The sequence below is a fragment of the Caloenas nicobarica genome, chromosome 13 (genome assembly GCF_036013445.1).
Source record: "Caloenas nicobarica isolate bCalNic1 chromosome 13, bCalNic1.hap1, whole genome shotgun sequence".
NCBI lineage: Eukaryota > Metazoa > Chordata > Aves > Columbiformes > Columbidae > Caloenas > Caloenas nicobarica.
Window position 1 is genome coordinate 4,185,258 of NC_088257.1, and position 15,819 is coordinate 4,201,076.

General features: G+C 60.5%; 4 protein-coding genes across 6 annotated transcripts; 2 read left to right on the forward strand and 2 right to left on the reverse strand.

The window, feature by feature from the left end:
* The first annotated feature begins 132 nt into the window (after positions 1-132).
* CLTB (clathrin light chain B) lies at positions 133-8,188 on the forward strand. Of its 2 annotated transcripts, XM_065644066.1 has the most exons (6): positions 133-432; positions 2,082-2,128; positions 3,658-3,775; positions 4,048-4,159; positions 4,585-4,638; positions 5,114-8,188. In XM_065644066.1, exons 1-6 carry the CDS (start codon positions 249-251, stop codon positions 5,283-5,285), a joined length of 687 nt encoding a protein of 228 aa, XP_065500138.1. In that variant the 5' UTR covers positions 133-248; the 3' UTR covers positions 5,286-8,188. The 2 variants fall into 2 exon arrangements, with proteins under 2 accessions (XP_065500138.1, XP_065500139.1); XM_065644067.1 differs by lacking the exon at positions 4,585-4,638 and having other exon boundaries at positions 136-432.
* A 755-nt stretch (positions 8,189-8,943) lies between these two features.
* On the reverse strand, positions 8,944-9,652 carry HIGD2A (HIG1 hypoxia inducible domain family member 2A). The gene is made up of 2 exons (XM_065644260.1): positions 9,451-9,652; positions 8,944-9,283 (listed from the first exon to the last, which is right to left on the reverse strand). Exons 1-2 carry the CDS (start codon positions 9,650-9,652, stop codon positions 9,117-9,119), a joined length of 369 nt encoding a protein of 122 aa, XP_065500332.1. The 3' UTR covers positions 8,944-9,116.
* A 77-nt stretch (positions 9,653-9,729) lies between these two features.
* NOP16 (NOP16 nucleolar protein) lies at positions 9,730-12,512 on the forward strand. Its single transcript, XM_065644206.1, has 5 exons — positions 9,730-9,881; positions 10,065-10,179; positions 10,853-10,922; positions 11,707-11,813; positions 12,078-12,512. Exons 1-5 carry the CDS (start codon positions 9,775-9,777, stop codon positions 12,219-12,221), a joined length of 543 nt encoding a protein of 180 aa, XP_065500278.1. The 5' UTR covers positions 9,730-9,774; the 3' UTR covers positions 12,222-12,512.
* Positions 12,513-12,817: 305 nt separating this feature from the next.
* Positions 12,818-15,579, reverse strand: ARL10 (ADP ribosylation factor like GTPase 10). Of its 2 annotated transcripts, XM_065644270.1 has the most exons (4): positions 15,370-15,579; positions 14,632-14,794; positions 14,242-14,417; positions 13,571-13,830 (listed from the first exon to the last, which is right to left on the reverse strand). In XM_065644270.1, exons 1-4 carry the CDS (start codon positions 15,550-15,552, stop codon positions 13,654-13,656), a joined length of 699 nt encoding a protein of 232 aa, XP_065500342.1. In that variant the 5' UTR covers positions 15,553-15,579; the 3' UTR covers positions 13,571-13,653. The 2 variants fall into 2 exon arrangements, with proteins under 2 accessions (XP_065500341.1, XP_065500342.1); XM_065644269.1 differs by having other exon boundaries at positions 12,818-13,830; positions 14,242-14,794.
* Between the last annotated feature and the right edge of the window lie 240 nt (positions 15,580-15,819).

Genomic DNA, 15,819 nt, shown 5'->3' on the forward strand with positions numbered 1-15,819 from the left:
GGGCCGCGCCCGGCCCGCCTCCCGCGCACCGGTGCGGGGAACACGCTGCGGCTCGGCCCGCGCTGGCGGAGCGCCGCGGGGGCGGGCAGCGGGGCCGCCCCGCCGCTGATGTCAGCGCGGCCGCCCCGCCCGCTGCCGCCGCCGCAGTGACAGCTCCGCCCGGGCCCAGTCCAGCCCGGCCCAGCCAAGCCCAGCCCAGCCCAGCCGAGCCGCGCAGCCGGAGCGGGAGCGGGGCGGGCGGGCCGGCCATGGCCGACGATTTCGGCTTCTTTTCCTCGTCCGAGGGGGCCGGCGCCGAGGAGGACCCGGCCGCCGCCTTCCTGGCCCAGCAGGAGAGCGAGATCGCAGGCATCGAGAACGATGAGGGCTTCGGGCCGACCGATGGTGAATCGGCCGCCGCCCCGGCCGGGCAGGCGGCCCCGCCGGAACCGGGTGAGCGCCGCGCGGGGCGGGCGCGGCCGGGGCCGCGGCGGAGCTGTGTGTGCGGACCGTGCCCCCTCTGGCCCCCAGGGCGGGGAGGGCCCGCCAGGCTGCACCCCCCGCGTGATCTGGGTTCCCCGTGGGATGCACGGTATCCCCAGCGGGTGATGGGGGCCGTGCTGCGCCGCAATGGGCAGGTGACGTGGTTCCCCTGTGGACCCACCTGCAGCCCATCAAGGACTGTCCAGGGCCTGTGCTTGGTCTCAAAGGACTTGATGTCTCACCCTCAGGATGGGGGGTGAATCCTGAGCTGGGACTTGCCAGCTATGGGGCGATTCCTCCGCCATGAGCTCAGGCTGGGTTCCCTGGGCTGGATGGAGCCCCATCTCCATGGCTCGGTGCCCCAGCCTAGGGCAGCACGAGAGGCATCTGCGCAGACCAGAGGAGCAATGACAACTGTGTCACTGTCCCCACAGACAAGAGAGCCCTTCAGGGTGCAGAATGGAAGGCATTTCCATTTTGGACATCGTGGTCCCAGGCCCTGCAGGTAGAAGGTGCTGATCGTGATCTCTTGCCTCCAGTTTCGGGGGCATTGGTAGGCAGCAGGGGCTCGGGGCCTGCCCTCTGCAGGGACACAGGGATGCTGCTGCCACAGCACTCTGCCTCCTGCCCCCAACTCAGGCCCATGGGGCCTCCTCGTGCTGGCTGCGGAGTGGCAGTTTCACCCCTACACACAGGGCTGCGGAGGCAGAGCTGGGCCCAGGGAGGTGTTGGCAGCCACGGTGATAAATGCAGCCAGACAGGCTGGAGCTGCGTGTAGTCAGAGCTGCACCGCGGGGGTGAGCACCGCGGGGACGGTGCTTGCCTGAGCTGCGCTGTGGAAGCCCCATGGTCGTCACTGGGGAGAGCTCAGAGCCTGGAGCCTGCTCCTTCAAAGCCTTTTCTCTCCCAGCAGCAGAGAGCCCCGTGTGTGGCCCTGGTGTGCAGCTCTCCTCATTCTCTGGGGCTGGGGGGCAAATGGGGCTGTACCCCAGCCGCAGGTATCAATGGTGCCTCATTCCCAGCCCTAACCTTGCAGCTCAGCCCAGGGGCACCCCCCAGGTGGCCTCTCAAGGAGCACAGCGTGCATGCCTGCCCCCCTCATCTTTTGGAGCACACTGCAGTGTTCCTGGGGGCTCTGTCCCTGGCGGGGTTGCTTTCCTGTCACAGCCCGCCGCTGCTGGGCACTCGGCCCACAGGTTCTGGGTCACCTGTCTGTGTCCATCGGCAGCCTCTGCCTGGCCACTTGTGGGTTGGGGTTGGTCAGGTTGTCTCTCTACAGTCAGAGCACTTGCCTGTGTCCAGCCTCATGCCTGGAACAGTTTTTCTAATCCTCAGATAAGATAAAACAGCAGTGAAAATGCCATAAATACATAAATGCCCAGAGAGGTTGCCTGGGAGAGAGAGGGAGAGAGATGCTGGCTGAATCCCATCAAGGACAGGAGATCACGGGGCCTGGCCCACTTGTGCGGAGCTGCTGTGGGTGGGTGTGCTGGACTGGAAACTGCACAGCTACATCCCCCAGGAACTGGCTTGCTTTATTTTCCATCAACACCAACCCCTCTGGGATCACCCGCAGCTGCCATAGTGGTGTTTCTCTTTCTCTCTTCTTTTTTCTCTAGCTGGTTTCCAGAATGGAGGAGCCACTGTCAATGGAGATGTCTTTCAGGTGAGAGCTCGGCCCAGGGGTACCAAGCAGGATTGGGTGGGTATGGGGCCAGCAGACTGTGGCTCTGCCCCCAGCATTGACTGGAATTTGCCATCCAGCCCCAGAACAGCTGTGGTGCTCCTGGAAAGGTCTGGGTCTCAGGCAGGCAATCCTGGCTGCTCCATCTCACCCCTCTTTGAAGAGAAGATGGGTCCTGCCTGCCATGACCTGCCGCAAATCTGTTTGCAGGTGACCTGTGCCCTGAGGGAGTGTCTGGGCCCTAAGAGCAGATGACAGATCTTCCATTCCCCACAAAAGTTCCATCTCTCCAGCGTGATTAGCTCGCGGAGGCAGTCAGGAGCATCTCTGGGCACAGGCCAGAGCCAGGACAGGGCTGCCACAGGACACTCACTCTGCTGTGTGGCCTTGCTGCCGAGTCCTGGCAGCACCTCCCATTAAACCTCCTTGCCCCATGGCCCAGGGTGTTTTGTGGGGCCCACCTGCCTGAGTCTGTGTGAGCCCAAAGCCCAGCTCTGCTGGCTACAGGAGGAGCTGTGCCAGCATCTGACAAAGCCCTTTGCCCTACTCAGCACCCAGCACAGTGGCACGTGCATTGCCAGTGCCTAGTTTATAGGATGATAATCACATTAGGGATGAGGCAGACTTAATTAGATTGAGGATCTGGGAGGAGAGCCATAATTCCATTGCTGAGCTCGGTGTTGAGCCAGGTGTCCCGACCAGTGGAGGGTGTTAGGAGAGGTGCTGAGCCACAGAATCACAGAATGGTTGGGGTTGGAAGGGACCTCTGGAGATCACCCAGTCCAACTCACCTGCTAAAGCAGGTTCACCAGAGCAGGTTGCACAGGAATGTGTCCAGGTGGGTTTGAATGTCTCCAGAGAAGGAGACTCCACAACCTCTCTGGGCAGCCTGTTCCATGGCTCTGGCACGTCAAAGTAAAAAAGTTTCTCATATTCAGATGGAACCTCCTCTGCTTCAGTCTGTGCCCGTTGCCCCTCATCCTGTCGTTGGGCACCACTGAAAGGAGTCTGGTCCCATCCTCTTGACACCCACCCTGAAGATATTTATAAACATTGATGAGATCCCCTCTCAGCTTCTCCTCTCCAGGCTGAACAGACCCTCAGGCCCTGTCTCTCACCTGGGCGCTCCCCGGCTGTCACAGCTGAGCCCGTAACGATGGTCAGTCCTGGGGCTGCCTCACCCTAAGTCAGGGCCAGCAAAGCCCAGTGCTGGTGGGGAGCACGTCCCAAAGCTGGTGGCTGTCCTCTGCTGTGGGGCTGCCCACGGGACACGGGAGCTGTGTTGTTAGCCAGCAGCAAATCAAGGAGGGAGACTCTGGGGCCTGAAGCTGGGACAGCAGCGTGAGCAGCACTTTGAGGACACTGTCCCAGATGTCCCAGGCTGTCACCCTCTCTGCCTCCTATCTTGGTTTGTTTGAGTGCTGGGAGTGTGGAGTCCTGCCCTGCTGCCAGTCCTCCAAGGTGGCTGGGCTGTGGGGAGAGCTGGTGCTGATGGTGCTTATGTCTTGCAGGAGTCCAACGGCCCCACGGATGCCTACGCAGCCATAGCCAAGGCTGACCGGCTGACCCAGGAACCTGAGAGCATCCGCAAGTGGAGGGAGGAGCAGAAGAAGCGCCTGGAGGAGCTGGGTGAGACCCAAGACCATGTGTGCCCACGCTTGTGGCACCTCGCGATGTGGCAGTTGGGGCCCTTCGGGTCCCTCACCTGGCAGTGATCCTGCTGCATCCCAGAGAGGTGTCTCATGCCATGCAGGGGTCCCTGCCAAAGATCTGCTGTCCTTGGGGCAGTGGCATCTTTCAGACAGTGCTCTGGTGGGGACTGGGGACAGGCCTGAGGGGCTGCTCAGCGGACCCAGTGGGCGCCAGTGTGGCTGATGGGGTCTGTCTCACGCTGGCCTTAGATGCAGCATCAAAGGTGACTGAGCAGGAATGGCGTGAGAAGGCCAAGAAGGACCTGGAGGAGTGGAACCTGCGTCAGAATGAGCAAATGGAGAAGAACCGGGCAAACAACAGGTATGTCGGGGTCAGCATGGCTGCAAGGGCTGTGACAGGAGTTGCTGTGCAGCCAGACCTACCTTCCTGGGATGTCTGGGAGCCTCTGTCCTCACAGTGGGGCCCAGACCTGTGGGGACAGAGCTTTGCCAGGCGAGGGGAGGGCCCCAGGGCTTTGAGCGGCTCCAGTGGCTGCGCAGAGCTGCCCTGGCTGGGACCACACTGGGATCGCAGTGGGATCTCGCATGGGCCTGGCGTCGGGGCAGGGTTGGGGCAGCGTCTGTGCAGCCTTGCCGTCATCAGCAGGTTTTCTTGGTGCCGTGTATGCTGTAAGGAGCGGGTCACGCTCCGTGGGAGGACGCTAACCCCCTCTCTGTTTCTCTCTTTCTAACCCTCTGCCTGCCTGTCCACTCTGCGCTCTCTCTCTGTCTGTGCCTGGGGGCTAGGATCGCTGACAAAGCCTTTTACCAGCAGCCGGACGCCGATGTGATTGGCTACGTGTATGTGCCTCTTACAGACCGTATCCTGCCCCACAGGGCCTGGGGGTCCCGGCCTCAGCACGGGCTGCCCAGCCAAGGGAAGGGGGGTGCTGGGAGGTACTGGGCCCTGGTGAGGTCCCGGAGGGAGGATGCTGCAGCTGAGCATTTCCAAATGGTGGAGTGTTAGGAGGCAAGTGGAGCTTCTGGAAATTCCCCTGTGAGGGCTGGTTGAAGAGGCAAAGCTTTGGGATCTTGTGCCTTTTCGGGGACAGCTCTGGGGGTGGAGAAGTCTTGGGAGCAGGTAGACACCCCCATGCCTCTCAATGAAGGATGTCTTGCATGAGTGCAGCCAACAGCAGCCCTGAGCATCTGGAGGACACTGAGCTCATCAGCTAGAGCAAGGGGACAGGAGGTGGGGACACGAGGGGTTCCCAGACAGAGGGGAAGGTTTCGTTGGAAAGAGTTCTGCCAGTGACAACTCTCAACTTCTCTGCAGGGCCTCGGAGGAAGCATTCCTGAAGGAGTCCAAGGAGGAAACCCCAGGCTCCGAGTGGGAAAAGGTGGCCCAGCTCTGTGATTTCAACCCCAAGAGTAGCAAGCAGAGCAAGGATGTCTCACGGATGCGCTCGGTGCTCATCTCCCTCAAACAGACACCCCTGTCCCGCTAGCTGCCGTGAGCACAGCAGAGCACGGTCAGGCTCACCCCGCCAGGCAGCTTCGCGGGGCCAGCCCAGGAGGGGCCTCCCCTGCCTGTCCCCTGCTCCGTGCTCTGCGCCTCGGCTGGGCTCGGGTCACTGGTTGTAACTCTCCCCACGGTTTTCCTTTGCTTAAAAGGTGCATCGGTCTCTTTTTACACTTATTTATTACTGTGGCATCTCCCCGGGAAGCGACACTGGGTGGCAGAGCTGAGTTAGTGGGGGCTTGTGCCCAGGGGCCTGGCTCAGTGAGAGGGGGAACATCTCACCCGCTGTTCCTCACCTCACCCCTGTGCTGGGAATAAACCTGCCCGCGGCTGTCCTGGCAGCCCTGTGTCTAGTCTGGGTCCCAGCCCCGAGGCAGCGATCCCAGTGGGAGCCCAGGCTGTTATCTGCTTTCCATGCGGGGTTTAGAGCTGGTGTGGGGCTGGGAGGGTGGAGAAACAGCCCTGACCCAGCTCTGCGCCACAAGGTCCTGCAGGGAGCACAGCTGCAGCGTGATGCTGCTGGGCTAGCGGGGACTGAGGAGTGTGAGTGCGGGCACCTGGGCAGGGCCAGGACTGCCAGTTGTTGCCCCAAGCCCAGTAGAACTCTCCTCAGCCTGGCTGTGCACCCCAAAAAGCTGGCGAGGCTCCAGGCAGCAGTTGCAGTGTCCATGTCCCACCCGTCCTGTGGGGCTGCAGGTACCGGGCAGCACAGTGGTGCAGGGTGCTGGGAAGGGGCCATGGTGTGAGCATGCAGGATGTTTTCTGTCCCTCCCCCAAGGCCACCAGTGGTTTGCAATGTGGGGTATCATGCTTTGGGGGCCCTTGTCTCTGCTCTGCTTCTTCCCCTGCTACTAGAGTGGGAGATTGAGGCTGTGTGGTTGCAAGGATGGATGTAGGAAGGTCCAGCTGCTTGTAGGGCAGATTTGAAGTCTCCAGCTCCCTAACCCAGGGGCCTAGAGCAGAACTGGGCAAAGTTCTGGTGCTGGGGCTCCTCCTGTCCTTGGAGAACAACCTGCACATCTGTCTGCAGCTGCTCTGTGGCTTCTCTCTGGTCCATGCTGGATTTGCACACCTAAGGCAGCATAGTGAGATGCCTCAGTCCTGCTCCCCACCCTGCAAGGCACACGCTTTCCAGTCCAAACACCATCTTTCCTCTGCTTGGTGGGGCTGACACCAGCCCCTCCAACTTGGAGGCTCAGCCCAGGAAACCTGCACAACTCCCGACCAGCAGGAGAACAGTGGCCTGGAGCTTGTGCCCTGGCTCTGGCCCACCGGAGGCTTGGGAAGGGCTTGCAGCGGCCGGACATGGAGCAGAACCCACAGAACATTTGCTTGAGCCTTGCTGCAGAGCCCTGCTCAGCCAAAAAGTAGGCAGCGCTCTCCTCCCCTGCAGCTATGGCTCTGTGAGTCAGGAAGGTCACCTGCGCTGCTGCTGCAGCCCTTGTGGGGTGACCGGACACCCCAGCTCTGGGCACAGGCTCAGCAGGGGGCTGGAAAGAGAAATGGGTGTGCAGGGAGTCACTGGTTGCTGCGTGCTGGGATTGTGCCTCCTGGTCCATAGGGCTGATCACTCCTACCACGTCCCACTGCGCTCCAGCACGCGTAGGCAGCTGTGCTGCGGTGCGGGATGGACCCTGATGCAGGATCCCTCGGGACCTGGCTGCCTGCCTCTGCCTTTCATTGCGGAGCAGTGGGAAGTGCCTCTGGCTGCTTCTGGGGGTCAGGGACCCCCCTGTGCTCTGTCCCTCCAGCCCCCGCAGGCAGCCAGGCCCCTAGGTCCCCCAGCTGCCATGCACCCCGTGTCAGGCAGGGACAGCAAGCTCCCGGGGAGCCATGCCCACAGCTGTTCTACATCCCCTCGGCTTTGGTATCTGTGACTGTTCAAATTACCTGTTACAATAAATCGACATCTCCAGCCCCATAGGCCACTGTCATCTTTCTGCTTTGGCAACACAGATGGGTGTCTATAGGAGAACCCACAGCTACGAAGCCATCTGTGAAAAGGATGGTGCTGGACGAAAACCACATCCTGCAGAAAAAAACAGGAGCGAGGGAAGGGCCAGAGGGTTTGCGCTTGGCAGAATGAGCAGAGCCTGCAGCTCCACATCCTCCCGCTCTGTGGCCCTGACATAGGAGAGCAAAGCGTCACTGCTCACCAAACACCTCCAGTATGATCCAAATCATCCAACGCCTACAGTGGGACTTGCAGCCGCCTGTGACAATGTTTGTCACTGTGCTGGTCTGACTGAAATTAATTTTCTTCATGCAGTTAGGAACTTTTTTTTTTGGTAGCTAGCACGGTTATTGTTTGGATTTAGTCTGAGAATAACAAGATAGCACCCTGGGACATAATTAATGTTTGTCTCGAAGTAACTTTCCAGCATTTTTGAGTTGGAATGAAAAGAATGTAAGAACTAACTGTTATCTTAGCTGTTGTGTGGGAGACCAAGGTCTTTCTGGGCTCTGTATCTGCAGGTGTGGGACAGCCGGGAAGGGGGACATGGACAGGACAGACCTTGACTGACATCCAGGCTGATCAATGCAAATATTCTGTGCCATTAGCGTCATGCTTGATATTTAATGGGAGCTAGGTTTTCCAGCTTGGGAGACCTGTTCTGGTTCTGCTCTGTTTTGGTGGAATTCAGTTCTAGGTTTCCTTTAGTTCGGCCTTTTGCTGTTCTGCTGTTCTGCAGTGGCCTCTGGACATTTCTACCTTTTTGGTTTTCCCTCTCCTTCCCCGGGATCAGCTGTTGGGGACCAGGATGCTCTCTCTGGGACTGGCTGCTTGGTGCGGATGGATTTCATGAGGAATTGCACTGAGTATCACTTATTTTATATATATTATTATTAACAGTATTTTGTTATTTTATTAAACTGTTCTTAGCTCAATCCATGAGTTTCTCCCTTCCCTTTTGATTCTCTCCCCTACTTGGGGGTGGGGTGAGTGAGCGAGCAGCTGTCGTGGTTTTCACTGCCAGCTGGGGTGGAACTGCAACAGTCACATCACAGGCAGCACAGCTCCCTCTGGGAACAGGTCACTTGCTCAGCAGCCAGTTCCAGCTCACACAAAGCAGCGAGCGGTGCAGGAACCAACCCCAGCAAAAGCAGCCGAAGCAGCAGCGTGTCCCAGAGAATGCAGCCAGGCCTTGTTTTGGAAATGCAAGTTCCCAACTTGTTTTCATGGGGAATTACATCTCTCGCGTCCTGCTTGCATCACCACAACTTCGAGGCAGCCCTGCCTGCTCCCTTTCCTTCCTACACTGTTTATTCTTCTGGCTTTAATGCTCTGCAATCCAGCATCAGTCAGAATCTCATTTTATTACTCACCGGTTGCAACTCAACAGATTAGACATTCTCCCCAAACCACCCACTTGCTGCTTATGAAATCTGTCCTGCCAGGATCAAGCCATAAAGAGAGCTGATCCTTCCTACCCAGGCAGCTCATTTCTCAAATGTCGGTGCATCGCCTGACTAAAGGCACACCTTGGTGCAGACCACGACCCACAGGACACAATTTTAACAGACTGTGACAGCACCAAGCAGGGACAAGAGGTTTGACGGAGGTGGAGAGCCTTAGTGAGGCGCAGCCTCCGGTACTGCAGGAGGTTTAGCTCTCAGAGAATCAAAAAATGCCACAGCCCAAATTTCACGTTAATCACAGAGGTGTATTAGCCACATTTCCAGCACCCTGCAGCACAGAGCCTCTCTGATGCCGGCTCCACCAAGACATCACAACCGTCTCTCAGAAAACTCCATCCGCAGCCAGAATCCACCCTGCCAGGCGGGTACGTGCCCCCCACTCCTCTCTTGCCTGGCTTCACTGTCTGGATTTCATGGCTGTCACCACCATGCCTCCCAGGAGCGCCGCGAAGGTGAAGCCCTGGGCCAGGATACGCGCCCGCATCATCAGCTGCGACCGGCGGGTGTTGCCTCTCTTGAAGCTGATCAGTCCGTAGGTCAGGACGCCGAGGGTGCAGAGGCAGCCTGGGGAGAAGGACAGAGGGACGGGTCGGTGCGGCGGGGGCTGCGGGGCCAGCTCACGCCTCCTCCCGCCCCTGAGCGCTGCCGCCTCCTTCGACAACTGCCCCCGGCCGTCACCAGCCCCACCGCCCGCGCCTATTCCCCGTCATCCCCCGGCCGTTCGCCCTCACCGAGGGGCACCAAGGGGTTCTCGCGGGTCTTGCGCAGGAACTTGTCCCCGAAACCCTCCTCGGCGAACACCGGCAGCGGGACGGGCTCCAGCGGCGGGGGAGGCCCGGTCGCCATGGCTGCGGCGCGCAGAGAAGGTGACAACTCGCAGCCCTCCTCGGCTGCCGTAGCCAGGAAGAGCCGCGCACTCCCGGCGCAGGGCATGCCGGGGGTTGTAGTCCGTACGGGCACAAGCAGTAGGCGGCGCTGCAGGCGCAGGACTACACTTCCCGTGGTGCCCCGCGGCGCGGCCGGGCGCTCGGCGGCAGCAGCAGCGTGGGGCCGCCATGCCGAAAGCGAAGGGGAAGGGCCGGCGGCAGAAATACTCCTACAACCTCAACCGCAAGCGGCTCTACCGCAGCGCCCGCCGCCGCGCGGCCCCGCGCATCGCCTGGTGAGCCCGCGGGGCCGCGCGCACGGGGGGCGCGGGGCCGCGCGTGGGCTGTGGGCGGGGCGGCCGTGAGACCCCCGCCCCGGGGGGACCCGCTGCGCGTCCCGGCGGGTGCTCGGGGTCGGTTGTCCGCGGGGAGGGTGAGCGCGGCCCGTGACGCCGGTGCCCGCTCCCCCCGCCCCGCAGCTCGCACATCCGCCATGCCTGGGACCCCACCAAGTCGGTGGCGCAGAACCTGGCCGAGATGGGCCTGGCCGAGGATCCCAACAAGGCCGTCCCCATCCCCAAGAAGAAGCTGCTGGTGAGTGTGGCCGTGCCCGGCCGGGGGGGCTCGGCTGGGGCTGCTCCTTTGTGGGCGGGTGGAAGGTCGGGTCTCTCCCAGGACACGCAGCCAGGCCAGGGAATAGCAGCGAGGAGAGCGGCCGGCCTTGGAGCATGGGCCAGGCGGCTCTGGATCAGTCTCTGTGGATGGACGGGTTTCTTATCTTTATTGATATGCTTTTCTCACCGGGATCCTGGCCAGGGAACAAGCTACGGTGGCACAGTGAAATAATGGACTTTAGAACAGGTATAGATAACATCAGTCAACATCTCCTGGGACTTGCCAGAGAGAGAGGGGTTGGGAATGCTGCAGCTGAGTTGCTCCTGGTGACAAAGAAAGCCTCTTTGTGTACGGCAGCGTCAGTGGATGATGCTTCCAGGTGAAAGGTGGCCCCAAGAAACATCACACTCATGAAGAAAAACAGGAGTGACCTTGTTTGCCACTTGTCTCCTTTCACACCGTATTGCTGGGTGACAGGCTTGCCTGCAGGCTGGCTTAATGGCACAAATAAGGCTCTGCTTAAGCCAGCTGAGATTTCCTGGTCCTTGCAGGTGCTGTATAAGCAGTTTGGAGTTTTGCAAGCAATGTATGGGGACACAGCTCTCTTCTCAGTGGGTGTTTCTTGACTTGCCTTCTCTCTCATTTAACACAGGGGATGGAATTGGAAAGCAACGGATGGGAGCAAGGAAAGAAAATAGTGCGGAAGCCCTATGTGGTGAACGGTCAGTGCCGCTGCTGTCCTCCCCAGGGAGCCCTTCAGCACCCCCAGCCCTGGCGGGTTTCCTGCCAAGCCAAACCACTGCCATTGCATTTTTGGGGTTCTCCCGAGGCTCTGTGGGTTATTTTGTCTCTCATCTTTGTGCTGCTGGACTGTCCTTAGCTGCTGCACTGTGCCAGGGAAGGCTGTTAATTCTTGTCCAGGCTTGTGGGCTTGTAGAGAAGTTACCTCTCCGGCAGGAGTCAGCTGGGGGTTCCCAGCCTGGCCAGAGCTGAACCGGGTGCCAGGACAGCAGCTCTGCCATTCCCCTGTATCCTCTGTCTCATGAATTTCCTTTTCCCTCCCGTGCTGCTTTTTTTGCAGCATTTCTACCTGCAGCCCCCAAGAGGGCTCTTGTCACTCTGAAATGTGCTGGTGTGTGGCACCAGGGTGACAAGAAGCCGTGGCTGCAGTACCCTGCATGTTTTAGCAGTGGGCTGGGCAGCTCTGAACAGTCGTGCTCTGCAGCCTGGGCAGAAAGGCTCCGCTCTGTGTGGTGTGAGCTGGAGAGTGGCCACAGTGCAGGCCTGGATACTTGCAGCCTGCATGGAAAGCTGTTGACTTCTTTGTTTTCTTGCACGATTGTGCTGGGAAGCAGCGCTGTGTGTGCGGGCAGCTGAGCTTGTGCTGCAGGAACCACCTCCTGTCTGCAGTGCTGGTGGGGCTCCATCTCGGGAAGAGTCTGGGGACCTCGGAGGTGCTGCTTTGCTTCCCTCCCCTGCTTCATGGTGTCTCTGTCCTCTGCCTAGAGATGGAATATGAGGCCAGTCTCCCCGAGAAGAAGTCAAACACGCTCTCACGAGACCTCATTGACTATGTGCGGTACATGATACAGAACCATGGGGAGAACTACAAGGTAAGGACTGGCTGTCCCAGAGTGAGGGGCACACGGAGTGATTCACTCTGGGCTCTTCTGCAGGACGGGAATCGCTAGTCCTCACTGTCCTGTGTTGCAGTCAGCTGATGCTTACAGGGAAGCAGCACTTTGAACCTTGGATGGATCCCTGTCTGAGTCAGGGAGGGATCAGAGCCGGCCTGGGTGGGCCTTTGGAGTGTGGCTGGGCTGGTTTGGTGTTTGCTTTTGGGGACGCTCCTCTGACTTACCTCTCCTTGGTCACAGGAAATGGCTCGAGATGAGAAGAACTACTACCAGGATACTCCCAAGCAGATTAAGAGAAAGATCAACGTGTACAAGAATTTCTATCCCGACGAGTACAAGGATTTCATTGCGTCACTCAAGCAGGAGAAGATGGACGTGCAGTGACTGCCCTTTTTCCTCAAGTTTACCTGCAAGTACAGGCTTGACATGACCATTTCCTGAACTGAGCGGGGACTGACAGACAGGTGACAGTCCCAGCATCAACGCCAGCACGTTGAGCTACACAAAGCTTCTGGTAGTGGAGGAAAGACCTTCATTAGGCAGAGACAGTTATAACCAGGCATGAAAGACTCTTGGCTGTGGCTTGTGGTGTTGGGACTGAATGTGCCGTGCGGCTCCCTTTCTGTGCGGCAGCCAGCACTTCTTTTGCCTTGTTAAAATAAATTACTCTTTCAAGCTGGTGTGAATGTTTTACTCATTGTCTCTTGCATGGCGCAGTCCTGCTTCGGAGAGCTCCTGGTGCCGAACCCCGGGACACGGGCACTGGGCGCCTGTCACCCCCAGCAGCAGTGGTGCTGGGGGCTCACGGGGCGCGGCAGCACTTGGGCCTTTGCCGATTTCCCCGTAAGCGGACGTTGGAGCAGGGCCACGGGCTCCTTCCCTCCCCCATGAGCGACGTTCCCGCCTGCAGCTTGGGAGCCCGGGCTGGCAGCCCTTCTCTGCCAAGGAGCTGGAGGACAGCGCAGTGATCGGCCTCTTTTATTGGAAAAAGGAAAGAGCAACTGTACAAAAGGTTTCACAGCAGAGACGGGCCGGTGCATACTCGTTTCCCTGATGTGCTCTCCAGGTTCCATGATTGGTTTTCTAGGGCCTGGCTCCTTCCCTTCTCCCCAGGGCAGCTGAGAGGGAGTGAGACAGGCAGGGGGACGTGTCTGCTGAGCGCAGCTCCTCCCAAACAGCCTGGCTTCACCCCTGCTCAGGATGAAAGGGCAGTGCAGGGCTGCCTGATACCTGCCTTCATCTTTCCTAAAAAGGGCTTTAAATACAGAATTGGGAGAATTGGGAGCTGTGCTCAGCCCTGGTGAGGAACGGCCTGAGCGGGTAATTCCCACTGGTGTGTGCTGCACCAGCAGGAACTCCTCGTGTTTTTCAGGAGGGAGAGCCCCTCTCCTGGGATGACCTGTCCATGCTGGTGGGTGAAAGGGCCACCTCACTTGTTCAGCCCCATTCATTTCATATCCTGCAGGGCTGCAGTGAAGGTGTGGGGCCCTGCCCTGTGCTGCGTTTTCGTGCTCACCAGGAGGTCAAAGCCGTGCTTGTGCCTCCATCCCAAGAGATATTTTGTCCCTGAACTGGGGGAGGCAGCTGCTCTCTCCCTATGGCAGAGAGCAGAGCCTGCTGCTCATGTTCCCTGAGGGCAGCCATGCTGCAGCTCAGCCCCAAACCTCGCAGGGTGCAGTGAGCACCCCAGAGCCAGCAGCCTGCTACCAGCGAGTCTGAGCTCCAGGTCTCCTGCTCGGCCACCTCCATCCCAGCGCTGTGGACCCCAAAGAAGAACTGTGCTGGGGGTGGGAGCCTGTCCGCCCCCCATATGGTCTCAGGGCTGGGAGAGCAGGGTGACCAGCAGGCTCTTCACGTGGAGGACGCTGGTGGCAGAGCTCAGGCTGGCCCAGGTCGCGCTGGTGGGCAGGAGGAAGAGCTCCCGCTGCCCGCTGAGTGTGTGCAGGGCTAGCTCCTCCCACAGCTCTGCCGTGCTCAGGGCATTGCTCTTGTCCTGCGAGGGAGAGAAGCAGCTGCTCAGGACGGGAGCAGCGCTGGGAGCCATGCTGCTGGCTGGCAGGAGCCCAGTCCTGCCCGTGCGGTCCTGCCAGGGAGTTGCTTTGGCACAAGCTAATGGGAAACAGCACCAGGCGTGTGCTTGCCTGTCTGCATGGGGAATGTATTTCCCCTGGCGGATTTTGCAGGCTGCTGCCTGGGTGCTGTCATAAAACTTGTTAGCCAGGGCACTGGAAAAGGCAGCTGTGCCTCCTGATGAAGAGTGGAGGAGACAGGACCCCAGAAATCAGATTTTGCAACAGCCGGTGGATTTGGGGTATGAGGATTTCCCCTCAGGACCCAGGGGAGGGACAGTTTTGCTGCAAACAGCCCTGGGGACAGCTGCACGGACGGACAGACAGACACCCACCTGCTTGTTGGCCAGCACGACCAGGGGCAGCTGGGGCTCTGCAGCCAGCAGTGCATGCAGCTCCTGGCGCACCGTCAGCAGGCGTGACCTGTCCACCGAGTCTACCACAAACACCAGCACGTGGGCCTGGCTCAGATAGTGGGGCCAGTACGCTCGCAGGTTCTGGCTGCCCCCCACTGCAGGAGAGGGGCAGGATCAGGCATCGGCGTGGGGGTGAGCGGGGCTGCCATCTCCCTGTAGCACCCCGAGGAACCAGAGCTCCCACTGCCCAGGATGCTCCTGCTGCCCAGGTTGCTCTGCACCCCCAGCCCAGTGCTGGGGGGGACGGGACACCCTCCAGGCCATGCAGGCTCAGCTCTGGGGGACACGTTGGGGCCAGGCCAGCCTTACCCTCCAGCAGGTCCATCTCCAGCCCCCCGACATATATCTGGGCAGAGTTGAAGCCGTGGGTGGGTGCGATGCGCTCCCTGGCCGTCTGGCTGCAGATGTAGTGCAGGACGCTGCTCTTCCCCGCCCCATCCAGCCCCAGAACCAGCACCTGCCGCCAGTCCAGCTGTGGGGGCACAGGGGGGTGCAGGGTGGGTGGGGGCCGGTCCCAGGACCTGCAGCCCCTTGCTCAGGCAGCTGGTTGAGTTTGAGGGACAAGCCCGGAGCAAAGGGTCCTGCCAGCCCCCCCAGCCCCCGTCTCCAGCCTGGTGGGTTCCAGAGGTGGTTTAGATTGGAGATCCTTTCCCCAGCAGGATGGGCTGCAGGAGGGTCCCCAAGGGCTGTCATCCCGTGGAATATCCTGGGGAATCCAATCTGACCTGCTCCGGGGGATCCTGGTGAGGGATCCCGGGGGGACCCAGACCCCCCCCCCCCGCTTTCTCCAGCCCCACGTGCTCACAGGGATCCTGCTGGTGATCCAGAGCTTTCTCCAGCCCGGTGATCGCGGGGGTGATTCCCCCCCCAACCCCTCCGCCAGCTTGACGGTCTCTGGCGTGCGAGGAACCCGGAGGGATCCCGTCGGTGCCCGGTTGGTCTCTGGGAGATCCCAGTAAGGGGATCCTGGTATAGGGGATGCCGAGGAGATCCCGACCCTGTGCCCTTCCCACCCCGCGATGGTCTCAGCGGCGGTTCCGCCCTTACCGCGTCGCCGGCGGGGGCTCGGTCCCGCAGCTCCCGCAGCTCCCGCTCCCACCAGCCGCTCCAGTCGGTGCCGGTGCCGGTGCGGAAGTAGATCTTCCAGGCGATGAAGAGGAGGGAGCCGAGGGCGGCCACGGCGGCCCCCAGGGCCAGCGTCAGGTCCCGGAGGGCGCCGGCCAGAGCCATGCGGCAGCGGCAGCGGCCGCGGGGGTGTCCCCGCCGCCAGCTGTGCCCGCGGGCGCCGCGCCAGCACCAGCTGTGCCCGCCCCTGACGTCACCGCCGCGCTTAAAGGGGCCGCTCCGACCGCGCGGGGGAGGGACGGAGGAATGAAGAGAGAGATGGAGAAATGGTGCGGAGAAGACGGGACGATGGCGAGAGGGAGGGCGGTAGCGGGGCCTCCCCGGCCAGGGCGCTGACACGTGAGCCTCGCCCAGGCCCCACACCCACCAGGC

Excerpts from the sequence above, each read along its gene's own strand:
- NOP16 (XM_065644206.1), top strand. The coding sequence starts at position 9,775 with ATGCCGAAAGCGAAGGGGAAGGGCCGGCGGCAGAAATACTCCTACAAC. Across the intron at positions 10,180-10,852 it reads TCCCCAAGAAGAAGCTGCTG|GGGATGGAATTGGAAAGCAA; the intron begins GTGAGTGTGGCC and ends CATTTAACACAG. Across the intron at positions 11,814-12,077 it reads ACCATGGGGAGAACTACAAG|GAAATGGCTCGAGATGAGAA; the intron begins GTAAGGACTGGC and ends CCTTGGTCACAG.
- CLTB (XM_065644066.1), top strand. The coding sequence starts at position 249 with ATGGCCGACGATTTCGGCTTCTTTTCCTCGTCCGAGGGGGCCGGCGCC. Across the intron at positions 433-2,081 it reads GGCGGCCCCGCCGGAACCGG|CTGGTTTCCAGAATGGAGGA; the intron begins GTGAGCGCCGCG and ends TTTTTTCTCTAG. Across the intron at positions 2,129-3,657 it reads TCAATGGAGATGTCTTTCAG|GAGTCCAACGGCCCCACGGA; the intron begins GTGAGAGCTCGG and ends TATGTCTTGCAG.
- HIGD2A (XM_065644260.1), bottom strand. The coding sequence starts at position 9,652 with ATGCCCTGCGCCGGGAGTGCGCGGCTCTTCCTGGCTACGGCAGCCGAG. Across the intron at positions 9,284-9,450 it reads GAACCCCTTGGTGCCCCTCG|GCTGCCTCTGCACCCTCGGC; the intron begins GTGAGGGCGAAC and ends CCTTCTCCCCAG.
- ARL10 (XM_065644269.1), bottom strand. The coding sequence starts at position 15,552 with ATGGCTCTGGCCGGCGCCCTCCGGGACCTGACGCTGGCCCTGGGGGCC. Across the intron at positions 14,795-15,369 it reads GAGCCCCCGCCGGCGACGCG|CTGGACTGGCGGCAGGTGCT; the intron begins GTAAGGGCGGAA and ends GTGCCCCCACAG. Across the intron at positions 13,831-14,241 it reads TCGTGCTGGCCAACAAGCAG|GACAAGAGCAATGCCCTGAG; the intron begins GTGGGTGTCTGT and ends TCTCCCTCGCAG.